Raw genomic sequence first — 15,850 nt, forward strand, 5'->3', positions numbered from 1 at the left:
ATTAACAACTGATGACAGTAAGCTCTGCACCTGTAGTCTCCCTGCTTATAAACCTTCGTTCACATGCTCTACAACATTTGTTAAGACTAAATTAGTGAATTCTCTGAATACGTCAGTTAAACTGGCACCTCAAAAGCATCCTCTTTTAGCATTTGCATTTTTAATATATGCGGAAGCTGCTCTGATTTCAGCTGGGGCAGAGTCAATTTCCTTCATAATGTCTGGTTTGTGTTTTGGCTTTAGGAGAAAAACAATGTTGGTAACACACAGATGTTTCAGTTGTTGTTGAGCAGTGCTGTACAAAGCCAAAGACATTTCAGTTTTTCAGCTTCTTGTGCTGCTCTTCCAGCTAGGGGGTGGTGGGCAGAAGGAGCTGAGTGAGGACAGAACTAGGACAGTTGACTCAGTTTGGCCAAGGGGACATTCTGTACTGTATGACACCATGTGAAAAAAAAACTGTAAACTAAGAAGAATTGGCTGGGATGGGGCAGCCACTGCTCAGGAATGTCTGGGCACTGATCAGCAGATGGTAAGCAATTGTGTCGTGCATCACTTATTTTGTAAATATATGTGTGTGTGTAATTATTACTATTATTTATCCCTTCATTTTCTATTTTGCTAAATAGTTTTTATCTCAACCTAAGAATTCTACCTTTTTGTTCTGATTCTTTTCCCCTGTCCTACTGGGAGGGGTGGGAGTGAGTGAAAAGCTCTGTGCTGCTTGCCAAGGTAAACCACAAAATAAAGCTTATATTATCTCCTCTGAATTTTACATGAAATACAGCCTCAGAGGTTCATGAAAATAAACAGTTGGTTATTGTCACGCTTACCAGTTTGTCTAACATCCTTCCTGCTTTAACTGACACCTCAGTGTGGCATGAGAGTGGTGCAAGGGGAACATGAGAGCACACACTTCAGCTTTCCTGGTGATTTGATTCTACCACTTGTTTGGTACATGGTCTCACTCTTCCAAGCAATGTTGCTTCAATAGCAGCACTCGTTAAGGTTCTCAGCAGCATCAGAACCAATGCTGGAATCTGCCTTTAATGTAGTCGGATTTTCACATTGTATTGGAAAGCAGCCACTTAAAATTAATTCCTGGTTTCAGCATCTCAAATTGGAATCCCCACAACTCACTAGTGACATAAAACATCTCAGTCATTTTGCATAGCAACATTGCCTTTTAATGTCCATTTACATGGCAAACTCACGTATTCCATTTTTATAACTCAAATCCAGCTACGGTGCTTAAGGAAGAAAAAGTATCAGAACAAAATGGTTTCAATTTTTCTCTTCTAAAGGTCTCTGTGGTTTTGAAGATAACAGACACTGAGTTATTTTGCCACTCTCCTAGGGGAAAAAAAGAGAACCAACCTCAACCGACCCAGATGTGATGCCTTTTCCCCACTTTAGGCAGGGCAGGTGTTAAATGCCTTTTTCTGTAGGGTCAGTATTTCCAGACATCAAACCAGTAACCACAATCAATGAGATGGAGCTTTATGGTGGATGCCCCAGCTTGCTCGCAAGTCCAGTAGCCACAGTGATGCCCACATCGCTTGGTGGAGCCAGGTATCCCAGGTCAACATCCCCACATCACAGCACTCTGCCTGCAGCTGAGGGAGGAAGCAGCCTGCAGGTCAAAGAAGCAGAAGTACCTCCCTGCACCACTCCTCCCCAGCACACACCAGGCTGTAAGTCTTACAGCTTCTAAATCCTCCCTGGCCTTCAAGTGACAACCACATGCTGCCTTGTGGCCAATCATGGCATCTACACTGGAGAAATTCATTCACTCTCTGGACCCCAGAGCCCTTCCAAGGGTCCTCCAAATCCAGTCAGGCATCTATTTCGAAGGTGAGTTTCTGGCACAGCTTTCTGAGTTCATCTTGGACATTGGGTCCTCCCTGGCAGGTAGAGGCAGAAGGAGAGGCGGAGGGAGAATGACAGCCCTGTTTACTAGCAATTTCTATTGAATTTTTTCTCTCTTTTGAAGAAAATATTATAAGCATCAATTGCTTTAGAAATGTCTTTGGTATGGTGCACATCTGCTCTTCTCTGAAGCTTTGAGGAAGGTGATGTTGTTAGAGCTCATCATATTCTGGAAAGTGTACTGGAATGAGTCATTAATTTGCTTTGCACCGGCACAGAGCCATCAATCCAGCAGTGGCAAATCACAATGCAGAGGTTAATTCATTAACACTGGCTCTGTTCTCATGGGGTGGGCATGGAGCAGCAATCTTTGTTTCTGAAGTAAAGAAATTCAGAGACTGTAAAGCAAATGTGGGAAATTATAAGGAAAAACTTTTTTCTGATATTTTGCCCCATGTTTAAGGGTATATCAGGTGTGTGCCATTATGAATGGATGCCTATGAGCCAGACAGCAGCATGATGGGGTAATATTTTGATAGGTAGTTTTGCAGTCCATGCCTTGAAAAAGCACAGAGCTTCTCTGCAGTACCAGCCTTTTTACCTCTATTTTGTACACAAGCATAGCCCAGTATAAAAGCAGCATAGAAAGGCATGGACTGCACACAATGACAGTGGAAACACCATGTCAAGCCCATGTATTGGTGTGGGAGAAGGTTACCTGCCTGTCACTGCAGATCAATGGTTTGCAGAGGGATTAAGCAAGGCCCCAGTGTAAATAAACTCCCTGGCAGGACTATGCACGGTGTTACAAATTCCTCCCTGCCAAAGAAGAAAGAAGGAAAAGTTGCGCTTACGCTAGATAAAACAGAGGGGACTTTATGAAATGAACATTAAGCTTCAGAATCCATAGTATCTAACTTTATGTTTATCCAAAAATCCCTATGCTGAACAGTAGGAGAAGGAAGTAGGACACAGTTGCCCTTTGCTGCATCTGTGGAAAGTCTGAGCCAGGGCTTCAGGGCCTATCTTTCTCTCCACTCCTGGGGAGGTGCAGAACAAGAAGGGCGCTTTTCATCTGCAGGCACAGCATGCCTGGGATGCATAGGACTGGCATGCAAAAAGGCACACTGAGAGATTTATGCGGCCAAAATTACCAGAAGCCTTTGAAAATATAGTTTTCTGGCCTTCCCTCACTTTTACTCATGTCTTGTTCAAATTGCATTTTTAAAAATGGCCTGAGAACTTGTTTTCAGCTGGAACTAAATGAAAATCTTGGTGATAAGGCTGCTACCTACGTGATGAATAGTGGAATTTAAAGTAAAAATAGAAGATCACTTCCTTGAATTTGAGTAGCTATAAATACAATATGTGCATGTATCTGGAAGTGCTCAAGACACGTGTAGATGTGGCACTGTGGGACATGGATAGCGGGCACGATGATAGTGGGCTGATGGTGGACTAGACTATTTTAGTGATCTTTTCCAACCTTAAGGATTCTGTGATTCTATGCTGCATGTATACACACTCAAATTACTGTGAGATACATATATATAAACGCTACAGTAAAACCGTAACAGCCCCACTGTCAGCAGGTTTTTGAGTCCCTACAGTTTGCATTCTGCTGCTGATCGGTGGGAAAACTCCACACCATTAGAGAATGGAGTATTTCAGCACAGGTTTCCATTTGCTGTGTAGCCTCTCTCTGGTGCCCAAGAGAAAAGCAAACTCTGGAGGGACAGCCCCCTGGCCATGCTGCAGCAGTGCACTCTGATGTGTGAGGCTCTTAGCTGGCAGCTGTCTCAGAGAAGAGCTACCTGACCTGGGGAGTGAGTGGCACATGCCACAGTGACCCATGAACATCTGTACTGGCAGGGTGAGGCCTTCAGTTGCTCTGTTGCTTCTTCAGCCCTGGCAGCACCATCTTTTCCTGTACTCTGCTCTTAGTGCTTTCTTCTCTGCTCCACAGCCATTGTATCTTGCATATACAGCAAGCTAGACTGATGCACAAATGCAGCTCAACTCTGTCCTTCCATGCACAGCATGGGGACCCAATATTTTAAAGTTCTTGACTTCACTGAAATCCACTAACAGGCTTGCAGTGCTTCTTTTCTCTTCTTCCTTTTTTCAGGAGAGGTTTAAAGACACTGAGACACTTTGTCTAAGAGATCTGTGAGATCTAGGGCTACAAATGGTCAACTTGCCCCAGTTCTCCCTCCCTCCCTCAGCTGCTGTCTGCACCACATCTTTCCAGAGCACTTTACTTCCATCTGTGCCTTGCAGCAGGGGGGAGCATGCTGTTCTGTGATTGCATTCTGATTTATATTGCATTTTCTGAAGGAAAAGCAGTGCTTTAGAGAGAGACTCCTGTTATACTGCTAAACAGGAGAGTGGGCCACTTTGTGCACTCTGAATTTCCATTAGGACAGCTCTTCCCAAGTTCTTTCTTGTCCAGACTGCCGCTCGCCTCCATTAGACCCTTTTGATTTCCTGTGCTTCAGGCAGTACACCTGTAATCATGGTGTGGGCAATGCCACATCTCCTGACAGAAACACAGATTTATTGCTGTGGTTGCAGGGACCAAATCAGAGCATCTGTACAAGAAGATATAGTTTGAAAGCATCATGCTGCTGGGTTTGTCTGAAACTGGTCAATTGCAAAGGATGACTAATTGTATGGCATGAGAATTTAAAACGGTGTGAACTTGTACAAAGCTACATGAGAAGCTCTATTCCCTCCGCTTCCCCCCCTCTCCCCTCAAAAAAACAAAACAAAACACCAAAAAAACCCAAACCACAAGGGTTTTTTAAAACCCCTGAGTGGTAAGTAAAATAAATTATAATCTAATCAACCCATTAAAGCTGACAAATCAAAGCTGTGGCAACCACCCAATAAAGGTCATGATCCAATAAATTACCAAAAGCTGGTAAGGAGACGGTGAAGCTTAATTCATGCTCTATTTTTCTGTGGTGCCATGATGGTGAAACTCTTCATTTACTCAATCTGGAAGCAGCATTTGGCAGAAAGTGCATCTGTGTCTAAACAGTTCTACAGCTATGTGACTTACAAATCAGCCTTGCTGCTCTTGTGAGTTTTGGTTCTTCTACAAGCATAAGAAAAGTAGGTTGCAGGTCTTTATAAGATTAGAAGCTTTTTTTCTTTTTTTTTTTTTTTTTTTTTTTTCCATGGTGGGAAGTGTTTTTATTATAAGCTGCAAAGTCAGAATCCAGAGTAAGAGTAGGAATTTGGTTGCCCTTAGGCAAGAGCAAAGCTCTAATTATGACAATTAAATAGTCCCATTCTATCTTAATACCTGTTAAGCACCAAATACAGTTCAAGTTCCTACTAGGTGCAAGTCTGCCTGCTACAGCTCTGAGTGGAGAATGTTGGAAATGTGCTCTATGTACTCATTTCACCATTAGTTTATCTATCAGCCTATGAAAACTCCATCTCTCCTGCTGTTAATAAAATTCTGATTTATTGAACCGTATCTCCCAGAACTGCAAGTGGACGGGAACGTGTAGATCCTGTTTCAGTTCAGAATACTTTGTACTAGAGAAGCCAAAGACAATTGGCATGCTGCCTTTTGTGGTGAAAAAGGCACCCCAGACACCTCTCTGAGGAACAGTTCTCTTTTTTGTCCCTGTTTTGAAGAAAAGGGTTGGGTTTCCTGTAATGCTTTACATTATTGAGGCAATACCAGAAGAAAAATCACTCTCATTTTCATGCCATGCTTAGACTTAGGGGTGAGCTGAAGCCCTACCCCATTTTTCCTTTGGAAAGATGGCCAAGATTTGAGGAGCTGGCTTAAGCTCCCACCTTCTTCATGCCCTTTCCTTCTACCAGAGCATTGCTGTAGGATCAGAGCATCTGCCTGCAGTTGCGCCTCTCTACAACTGACACTGTGCAGAGTCAGGAAGATGGGTTTTTAGTATTAGCTCTAACTTTTTCTAAAGTGCTTTTCATTCATCACACTCAATGGGCCATATAGAAGTAGGGAAATTATTGTCATCCCTGAAAACAGAAACACCGATGAAGGGAGAGAGTGGTTCTGCCGGCCCCAGGGATATTACTCAGTGCAGCTGTTTAGGACTCTGCTGTTCACTGTTCTTTTCATAATATCACTGCTGCAGAAATCGAATTGCTAAACTACTGGAGGAAGTAGGAAGGCTGATTATAAGATGAAAGCAAATTTGTCAGATACAAATATCTTAGTAATCAGCACTGATTAGAAAGCAACTGTAGCGCAGTCTGAAGTACATGACAATTTAATAGCTCCTTAAAATATGTTATTAACAAATTAAACTACTGAAACTCCATTGGAAACTGATTTGATTGATTGAATGTCTTTCTTTGAACATTTCAGTAAATATTGATGCTTACTGAGCTAAGTACTGTATGGCCACTGATTTTTACAGATGGCATACAGTATGAGCTTTCATCTTTCTGTTGCAAAAAATTATGTCTGTTTCAATACTGATATAATTATTTTATGGGTAATTTAATTTAATATTCTGCAGGCTTAAGTTAACCACTGGCAGGATAGTAAAGTTTGTCAGATTTTAATTGTGAAAAATGCCTGCTCAAGGCATCTATTCTGTTGGTGTTTTTCACCACTAACTGTGTTCTCTACCCACAACCTTCCCAGCTTTTGCTCCATCTAAAAAGAAATCCCACATGGTAATTTTTATTTTTCTTCCCCTATAGCTAAATATTCACACCAGTGATAGGATTAGGATACCAGGAGTTCTTTGCAGTACCGGGAGACTTGGTAGATGCTCATCTCTTTTCACTGTTCCAAAGCAGTACATGTTTCAGAGATTGCAGTGCCAGAACACCTCCTCTTTATGATGGAGCCATGAAACTCATTGGGAAAGTTTTATATTATATGTTCTGCCTATGGGGAAAAGAGATCTTTAAGCCAGCAGCCCCTAGCTCCACAGGCCTGAGGTGCAGCAAGGCAGGAGGCTGCAAATGCAGTTCTGCGCTCTGTTCCTTCTCCTGGGGTCTGAAGAGTACTTCAGGGACAAAGTGGTGAGAAGAGATATCTCAGCAGCTTCATGCACACCCAAGGTTAGTACCTTTGTATATCCAAGAGATGCCTGATATTGCCAGGTGTGGGTTTTCTCACCTCCCTCCTCCCCCCCCCCCCCCCCCCATGAGGCTGTTCAGTGCTCCATGACAGCTGCAAGGGGCAATGCTGAACAGAACTCAAAGGGATGTGCTCCTTCTTTGGTTAATGTGAACTGCTCCATTTAAAAACTCTCTCACAGACCATGAAGAACATGAACATGGTCAGACTCATGGTTTCTCTTGGTTCTCTTTTGCTGACCTCATGCCCACACCTGTGGGAGTATCAGTTTCACCCTTTCTGCTTCTGTTACTGAGAAGTAGCTTCTTTCCATAGTGAGCTTCTGAGAACCTTGCAGAAGAGCCATGGGTTCTGCTAGGCATTAGCAGAGCACGGCAATTAACAACAAATACCCTGTTAACCCCTAAGCTGCAAACTGACTAAAAGAGTAGTCCTTACACATCATCTCAGCTAGACAGTTTGGAAATATTTTGATGAAGATGATTAGGGCTGTATTTCTTGGAGATGGAAGATCAGTGAAAATGACCTGTGCATTTGCTAGGTGAAGTCCCATATGAGTGAATGCCCAGGGGAGAATTGTGTAAGAAATTGTAGAACTTTGTGGTATAGTATTTGTTCTTGCTGATTTATGTCATGTTTTTTCAGAGATAGAAACTGAATCTGTCCATTAAAATTGAAGGGTTTCTTCCCTTGAAGATAGTTATTTTCTTTCCTCTTGATTCAGCATTTAAGAAAGTGATCCCTGGGTAGAACAAGAACAACAGATTGTTTGAATTCTCTTTTGTGGTCAGTAGTCAGAGATTATCAGTAAATTTTCTCTATTAATATGTACCACTGAAACTCTGCTGTTCTTGCTCAGATTGCTTCAAAAACTTCTTTTATTCTGAACAAGAAGGAAAGTGCCTTTCAATGAATGCAATATGAGAACGAAACCTGACTTTTATGGGTCAAATATTGCTCATTTTATTCATGCTGCTGCCCTCAGTAGGATGACTCATCCACATACAGTGCAAAAAACCTGACCCTCAGAAGCTGTCTCTGAGGGCAAAGCTGTTTTGAGGATTCATATGTGCAATTTTTTTTTCCTTGACATTCAGCTCCAGGCCTCTCTGTTGAAGGCACAAGGGACAGGAAGGATATCCAAATTGCCTGACTTATTTCAGTACAGGGATCAGCTCTTCCCCCATGTGCTGATTTTATGCAGTGGGTTGGAGGCCTCCAGGAGTGGGAACAGGAGGTCTGTGGTGTGAGGAGCCATATTCCAATGTGCACCGACCTGCCATCATATAAAAATACCACCACAGCTTTCACAAATACAGGCTCTGGGAAGAAAGCTGGATGACTACAGCAAACAAGCAGAGAGAAAATGTCCTGGTACACACTTCCCATAGTATACAAGTCTCTGCCTGTGTGCTGTTGCTTGGTTGCTGGGGGATATTTTTTTTTCTTTCAGTAACTTTTCTTCCCATCATGACTTATGCATGAGGGAATGTGGCTTTTGTTCAGGTTCACCGATTCTAGTCAGCTCCCTTGGGCTGACAGTAATGGGCTGAGGGGCAGTGTGCAGTGGTCTCAACGGGTAAGGTGTTTAAACAAGTTGCCAGTTTGGGGCTTTATCTGTAATGCTCAACACTCTGGCCTGACCCTGCAACGTGATTTATGCAATCTTCTTAAACCCAGTCTATCGAAGCACGTATATTGTTAAACATGTGCCTCAATAAGCTACCTAAAGTCAAATTAATGCTGCAAAGCAAATTAATAAGACTAAATAATTCACAAACAGTTAAAATAGCAGCAACTCACACAATTCAAAAGCAGTTTTTGGCATTGTGTTTGTTACTACAGTAAATCCAACTTGCAGGGGTAAAACCAACAAAAGGTCAAAGATGTTGTATTTGGAACTGTGGTTTCACTTGCTCTTTCCATTTTAGTGGATGCTGCACACACAAAAGCTCTGCTGCCATATACACGAGCATGAGCCCTCAGGATAGATGAGAATCAGAAAAAGAGGGGGAAAAAAACCACATAAACCCATCAGGAAAGAAATAAATCAGAAACTACAGAAGTAATTTTTTAAAAATTCCATTATGATTGAAATGGCTTAAAGCACTTGACATTTAAAGTTTGACTTTATATGATGAAAGATAAATCTCACAGCTTTTGTTTTTTGATGGTTTTGTGTTGGCAAAAATCAGACCCTCCGCAGTCTAGGTAGATGAGATCAAGATAAGATGCTCTACTAGCAAAGAGCCTTTTGCAGGGACCTGCATGTTAGTTTAATTACCAAGCTCCTTGGAGAATTTGTGTCCAAGACTGACCAAATGCGCAGATTTTTGTTGCTTAGCACACATTAGAAAGAGAAGACCTGCTACATTGCCCAGTAAGTCATTCTGTCATTTGGTGGGGGTCCTGCTACACACAGTGCTGCTTTGTGACCACTGCAAGCACTGGGCCAGTGGAGCATGGTGTGGGCATGGGGACCCTGGGATCCCCCAGTTTCAGTGAGTGCAGGATTAGAGAGGAAGGAGTGGATAAAAGCCATATGGGTGCTTAATAATGTTTGTATCCACAGCCAGAGATTGGAGAGAGAAACTGAGGCATGCTTCATTCTTGGCATGTCGTTGATTGCATATAACATTTTCAGCCTCTGTATCTTTCCTACAAGGTATTTAGTTTATGGGGTTTAGTGGGATAAGTCTGGCATGCTGATTGTCCTCTTCAGTTCTCAGGAGATATTTGACTGAAAAAAAAGATAAGTAACTTCTCACTGCCAGAAAATAGTTACTTTTCCATGCTGCTTGATCAGAGTTTAATACAATTAACATTATTAAGCAAAACCCTCCACCCTTTTGCTAAAGAGCATGAACTCTGAACAACTGGCTGACCCCCACATAACACTAATGAAGAACAATATCTTTTTTATCGACACTAATTACAGATATATTATGCTCTTCATAATCTCTTTAAGTGCCTGCAGCAGCCTTAAGAAAACTACAATTTCAACCCAGCTATGTCCCAGCCAAAAGCAGGCTATTGTAGTTCTGGCTGAATGGCTACACCAGAGGGTTATGCCTTTCCGGGAAAGCAGAATCATGTCACCAGTCACTGAAACACAGGCACCTCTGATCTGGGAAGACAGCATCCATATGGGCAACTGATGACAACATAATAGTGGAGAAAGGAACATTTGGGGAAGGACACTGGGACAAAGTTCTCCTCTTTCAAGACATGTCAGGAGATCTTTCATCTCCTAGCAAAGCAGCCAGACTCCTGGTTCTTTGGATCTTCTTTCAAAGACCTCTGAGCCTGCCAACTGCAATGACTTCAGTGGGTGCCACTGAGAGATGAAAAGGGAGAATTTTTTCCTTCAAGGATTCAAGCTCCTGGGGCTGGGGGGTAGGTGCCTTGTGTTTGGCCCTCAAAGTCATTTGGTCATATTGGAGAAAAGTTTGAGGTTTGTTAAAAGAAGAATAGGGGATATTTGGAAATGCTTTATAGAGCACCGAAGCAGACAGACTGTCCGACTGGGAGTCAGCCAGCCTGAGCTTGAGTTCCAGCCCTGCTGAATGGTCCTCTGTGCACTCTTGGTCACATTTTTTGTCTGGCTGCATTGCTCTCACTGGTCTTCCTTTCTGCAGTGCCTAGACCTTTGTGACTGACTGGAGTTAAGTAAAAGTGATATATTATCAGTGTTTAGTCATGGGCCTGATTTTGAGCAACACTCCCTACTGGGGTCACTGAATTGTTCACTCAACAAAATAGATGCTAAGCTACTGGGAAAGACTGGGAACTATTACTGAGATATTTACTGTGCTGTTGTAACTTGTATTTATTTCAGTGGTGCTGTCACTAGCCCTGATGTGAAGAGGGAAGAGTGAGTCCACCTCATGCATTTTATTTTTAATACAAAAACACTCTTTGTTTACATTTAATGAGAAATAATTCAAATAAAAGGCTCGTGGTAGGGAGGATGCTGGTGTGGCTGCTTAACATTTTGGGAAAGATGGAGGAGAAAGATATTGAATCAATTTTTATGGTTGCTTTGATGTGATCACAGCAGTTGCTAATATAGATTGTCAAACTAGAGATGAGCTTATGAAAGGGTATAAATGTGTTCTTTACTGAACAAAGTTGCAATCTAGAAAAGGTGGTTTCAAAGGCAACAAGCCCTTTAATTATGGCCTTCAGGGTATTATTTGATCACTGTAAATAAGCAGCTTTATTCTGGGTTCTGCTAAAATGTATTTTGCATTATATAGTACACATCTTTCTCAAATCAAATAGATCCAATTCTCAGATTCACTGGATTTACATTTTCAACACTCTCTTTACAACTCAAATGGAAAAAACCAGTGACTTTGTGTTTCACAGCAAGCAAACATATTGAAAGGTCTGCTCTAATTTTAATCTCAATTTTCATTATATTTTGGGGGCGTCCATTTCAGTAGACTGAAGTGAACTCTTTCAGGGTCATGTTGTCACACTGTGGGCACTTTCACAGAGTTTTAAGACTAATTATTGTGGCTTTTAAAAGAAAAAGTATTTTTCTTGTCTTTTTTAAAAACCATGCAGTTTCCCTCCTTCCCTTTTATCAGCAAAAATATTTGCTACAAATGCCTAGATGACAAATCACATAGGTAACATTTTTCTTGTCTGAACATAATCTTCATTATACTATTCCAGGCAAACAGCCAAGCAGGGCTAAAATCAGGGCTAAAGCAATTTAGTTGCAGACAAATATGTAATTACAATCAATATTGTACATGCAACTGCACCCCCAAAAGTTAATCGGTTCTTGTATGGCTGGCAGTGTTTCATTTTTTAATGATTTTTTTAATATTGGTATTGTTAAAAATAAGGCTTTTGCAGTCATAGTCTTGGTCTGTTAGCTATTCTCCTTCCAGCCTTTCACCCTCATATTCTTTCGCCTTTGGTCTACTTCAAATGAATCTGGTAAAGGAGGAGGTAATTAAATTCCTACAAGATGCCCACAAAAATGGTCATTTAGGCAGATGCCTATCCCCGTGTTTATCTTCATATCTAGATGTCAATCCACTCATATATATGAATAACACTACTGATAAGCTGTTGAAAGTTTTTCTCTGGATTCCTTAATTGATATAAAAATGCTGTAATGTACCTCAATTGGTGGTTTACAAACAGTCTATCTTGCCTCTCTTCTGGGCTGCAGAGTGCTGTCCTGCAGCCACAAGACCTGGAATATTTGGGTGCTCTCCACTTTCTGTCCACTAGGATTTTCTCTTTTCTTGAAGACTTAAAGTATTCTTCCTAACTGCTTAATTCCCTTCTAGATTGTGCCAAAAATATGTCTTTCCTTCTTTTTTTCTTTTTTTTTTTTCTTTAACATGAGAATGAGTTCATTTTCCTTTCTATTATTTATTACAAAGTATTATATTTTCCAGTTAATTATATACTTGTGTAACCATTTATTTCTTCAATGGTAGGATAATCAGCTCCCTTGCTTTTCTTTCTTTCATTCTTTCATTCATTCTTTCATTCTTCCAGTGCTTTGCTCCTTCAGTCTTTTGTTCTCCTGCTCTTTCGTTTCTTTCTCTTTTTTTTTCTCTTTCTCTCTTAATTAGAACTGTGACTTCTTTTAAGTTTTAATTTTAATATCACTTTTTCCTGGAACTGATGATTTTAGATGAACAATCCATTTGTTTTCCCCTACACGTTTTTGTTCTGATCAAAGACTGTGGGAGTTAAGGTGCTGTGACAGCACCGTGTGTCTTTCTGCACACATTCCTTGGTGGTTTGCAGTCTGGCGTTTATAATCCATCTTTTTCTGAATGCATTATCTTGGCCCTTGATGTTTCAAACTGAGCCTGCAGCTCCATGTAATGCTTTTTGTAGATTCCAGCTTGAACTCCATATGCTTGTCTGCCTCAGGTATTCTGTCTCTTTTATAAGTGTGGATTTTCTTTTCTTGTGTATTTTGCCCTTTTCTTGTAGTGTTTTAGATACCCTGCTATGTCTAAAGAGCTGGGCTTCTGTTTATCTCGTGGAGGTTGTTCATTGCATTTCTCATGTTTTGAAAATTTTGATTGCTCTGTCAAAAGTGTATTTTTGAGCCATCCAGTCATCTATTTTTGAGTGTTTGGCAGCACAAGGCTCTTTTTACAGGTGCTGCCAGACTGGTTCCTCAGTCTCTTTTGCTCACCACTAACCGATCAGTGTTACCACTCTTTTTCAAAAGTTCTGTTTATATTTTGTATTCTATAAGGAGGTCAGAGCTTCTCAAACTCTCAGCAGTATAATCTGTAGCAAAGGTAGTAGTGCCTCCAGAACCAGCCAAGATCAGAGATAAGGCCCACCTCCGCATCCCCTCCTCAGTTCCCAGTGGCCACACTCTGCTGCAGATACAGACTGAAGCAGTGGTTAAATCTTTTTCAATTACACCTTATTTTTTTGGAGAAGCTTAGCCTCCTTACTGCTACATTCTTCACCTCAGGACAGGTGCTTGATTTGCTTCACTCTAGCTACTGTGTTGTTTGGAAATCACTCCAAGCTAGCTAGGCCACTGAACCTTCATCATTCAATGCCTGTATTCTTATGGAGCAATGTTGCCTGTGTCTGGGTGTGTGGTGGGTCTCAGATGGACTGAGGGAAACGCTTGCAGAGTCTGTCTGACAGTGATGAAAGTAAATGTGCCTGAAGCCCATAATTAGTCAGTGGAGTTACTTTCAATACGTTAAATGGTTTCTAGGGGTCTCTTTTCAAGTGAGGTAAACTGGAGATGCTAGATCTAAAGCTGCACTGAATAAAAAAAGCCTCTGGAAGTCACAAGCTCACATTTTGAGTATGTTTTTGCAAATATTTATTCAAGGCTGAGAATATTGGAATTCTTTTCTCATCTTTCCACATTTCTATAATGCAGAGCTTATCATGCTGGGTCCTGTGGGATTCTTTCTATCTAATAGTATCATGGCTACTTGTGAAATCTACTGTCTGATGTGAGGAGTGAGGTGATTCAGCACAAAACAGATATTACCCTCTTTATGGCTGCTCGATTTTCTCTCTCTCTCTCATTTTAATGTATAATAAGTATTGCATACATGGTTTTCTGACTGTCATAAAATATCCTATAGAAATCAACTGAAGCAGTGAGAACTATAATAATTCCTTATATGTTTATTAGAGCAGTGGCTACTCCAAGTATAGTAATATCTGGTGAAAGAAGCTGGGTTAGTCAGTGTTGAATTGCTAAGAGGCTGAAAGGAGAGTAAACAACTTTATGATATCTTTACAATAAGAAAACCAAATTGTTCTTTTGTCATTAGAGGATAGTAGCTCTCTTTATCTTCTGCTTGGCATCAGATTTACCCTACTGATGATGTGTCATTGCACTAGTAATGCATAAATAGAATATTCTTCCTCTTGACTGTGGTTAGTACTTGTATGGCCCTATAATCCAGAACAGCTCTGTGCTGACCATTGTACTAGTGTGCAACAGAAAGTCATCAGCCTTCTGGGAATTTTAGAGTCTGAGTACAGTAGCCCACTTCATCCCATGTAGGATCAATAGGAAAGGGAAACAGGCAACCAAAAGCAACTGCCACAAGATGTTTGTTTGGATTTTGTTGTTGTTTGTTTGTTTGTTTGTTTGTTTAGATTTGATTCCTTCTGCATAAAGTTAAAACCTTTGCTCATATGTGTCATTTTCAGCGGAGCAGGTGGGGATTCCCTGGTGTCCATCTTAACTGTGAGAGTAGCACACAACAAACAGAAAGGTTTACATGGACATGTATTCAAGACAGAGTAAAATCAATTAGTTCTTCCACACTACTTTTGTTCATTCTCCTGATCTGACACAAACCTATTGGTTAGCCTAAACCCAAACTTAGGCTTTGGACTTAAGGTAAAACTTGAGTGAATTTTGCTCACACCAGTCTCCAAGGGACTTCCAGTGCGGTGGTGGCCAAGTGCTTGTTACCTGCAAGTGCTTCAGCAAAGATGATAAATGTATCCCCTACTCAGTGTGATTGGAACTGGTCTTGAGTAAGCCTTAAAAAAATCACTGGGCTAACAGCTGTATTTTCTATATGACACCTGATTTTTAAAAAAGTGGGTTGTTTTGTGATGGTTTGCTTTTGTTGTGGTTGTTGTTATTGTTACTGTTTTCATTTTTCTCCTCCAACTACAAGGAAAGCTGTGGAGCAGAGTTTACTACTTTCTGGGGGAAGAGAGTTCTGCAGGCAATGGCAATATTTCAGTACAGGCCATCTAAATTATTGATTGCTGTATGTAGCTGGAGGTCAGGTTTTAAATATCCCTCACTGCTTGAGACCATTCTGGCTACCTATGTTAAAAAGAAAGGAGAAAAATACAAGATTTTAAATTGAACAAGATGCAAGAAAGAGCTATTAGAATGATTGTGGAAATGAAAATCTATCTTCTTAGATACAAGATAAAGAAAAATGTTTCTTTGAGATTTTTGCCAATAATGAAACTGGAGAAGGGGTAAAATTAACCTTGGAAGCACTCTTGGAATGGGAAAAATGTAAATGAGTAAAAAGAAACATGTTAAATAGCATAGCAATGTCAGTAACAGAGGAAAGAACAACAGTCACCAAAAAATAAAGAGTGGAAATGAGAATAAGGTTTCCCACCACAAGGGAAATGAAACTCAGGAGGGATTCCAAGCATGGCACTTCCACATCAGTTCAGGATACATCTTGATAAGTTCATGGTAGGAACTGCACTGCATCAGAAGAATGGAAGCTAGCATTAAATTCTGCATTTCTGACAAGGGGCTTTTTGTGTTCAAAGTAATTCTATCTACAAATGAAACTCAAAGAAGACTTAATCACTATGTGTTTGCTGCACTGTATATATATAATTAATTAATTCAATGCCTCAAAGCTTCTGCTAATC

General features: G+C 40.8%; 1 protein-coding gene across 2 annotated transcripts in view; it reads left to right on the forward strand.

Annotated features, from left to right (window-relative positions):
* The first annotated feature begins 1,673 nt into the window (after window positions 1-1,673).
* Window positions 1,674-15,850, forward strand: part of THEMIS (thymocyte selection associated) — a 74,251-nt gene continuing 60,074 nt past the window's right edge. For both annotated transcript variants that reach the window (XM_015858581.3, XM_085541678.1), the window contains exon 1: window positions 1,674-1,851. In XM_015858581.3, coding sequence (XP_015714067.3) covers window positions 1,761-1,851 — 91 coding nt within the window. In that variant the 5' untranslated portion in view covers window positions 1,674-1,760. The remainder of the gene's footprint in view (window positions 1,852-15,850) is intronic.

The sequence above is a fragment of the Coturnix japonica genome, chromosome 3 (genome assembly GCF_054131305.1).
Source record: "Coturnix japonica strain WE chromosome 3, WE-NBRP24, whole genome shotgun sequence".
Taxonomy (NCBI): domain Eukaryota; kingdom Metazoa; phylum Chordata; class Aves; order Galliformes; family Phasianidae; genus Coturnix; species Coturnix japonica.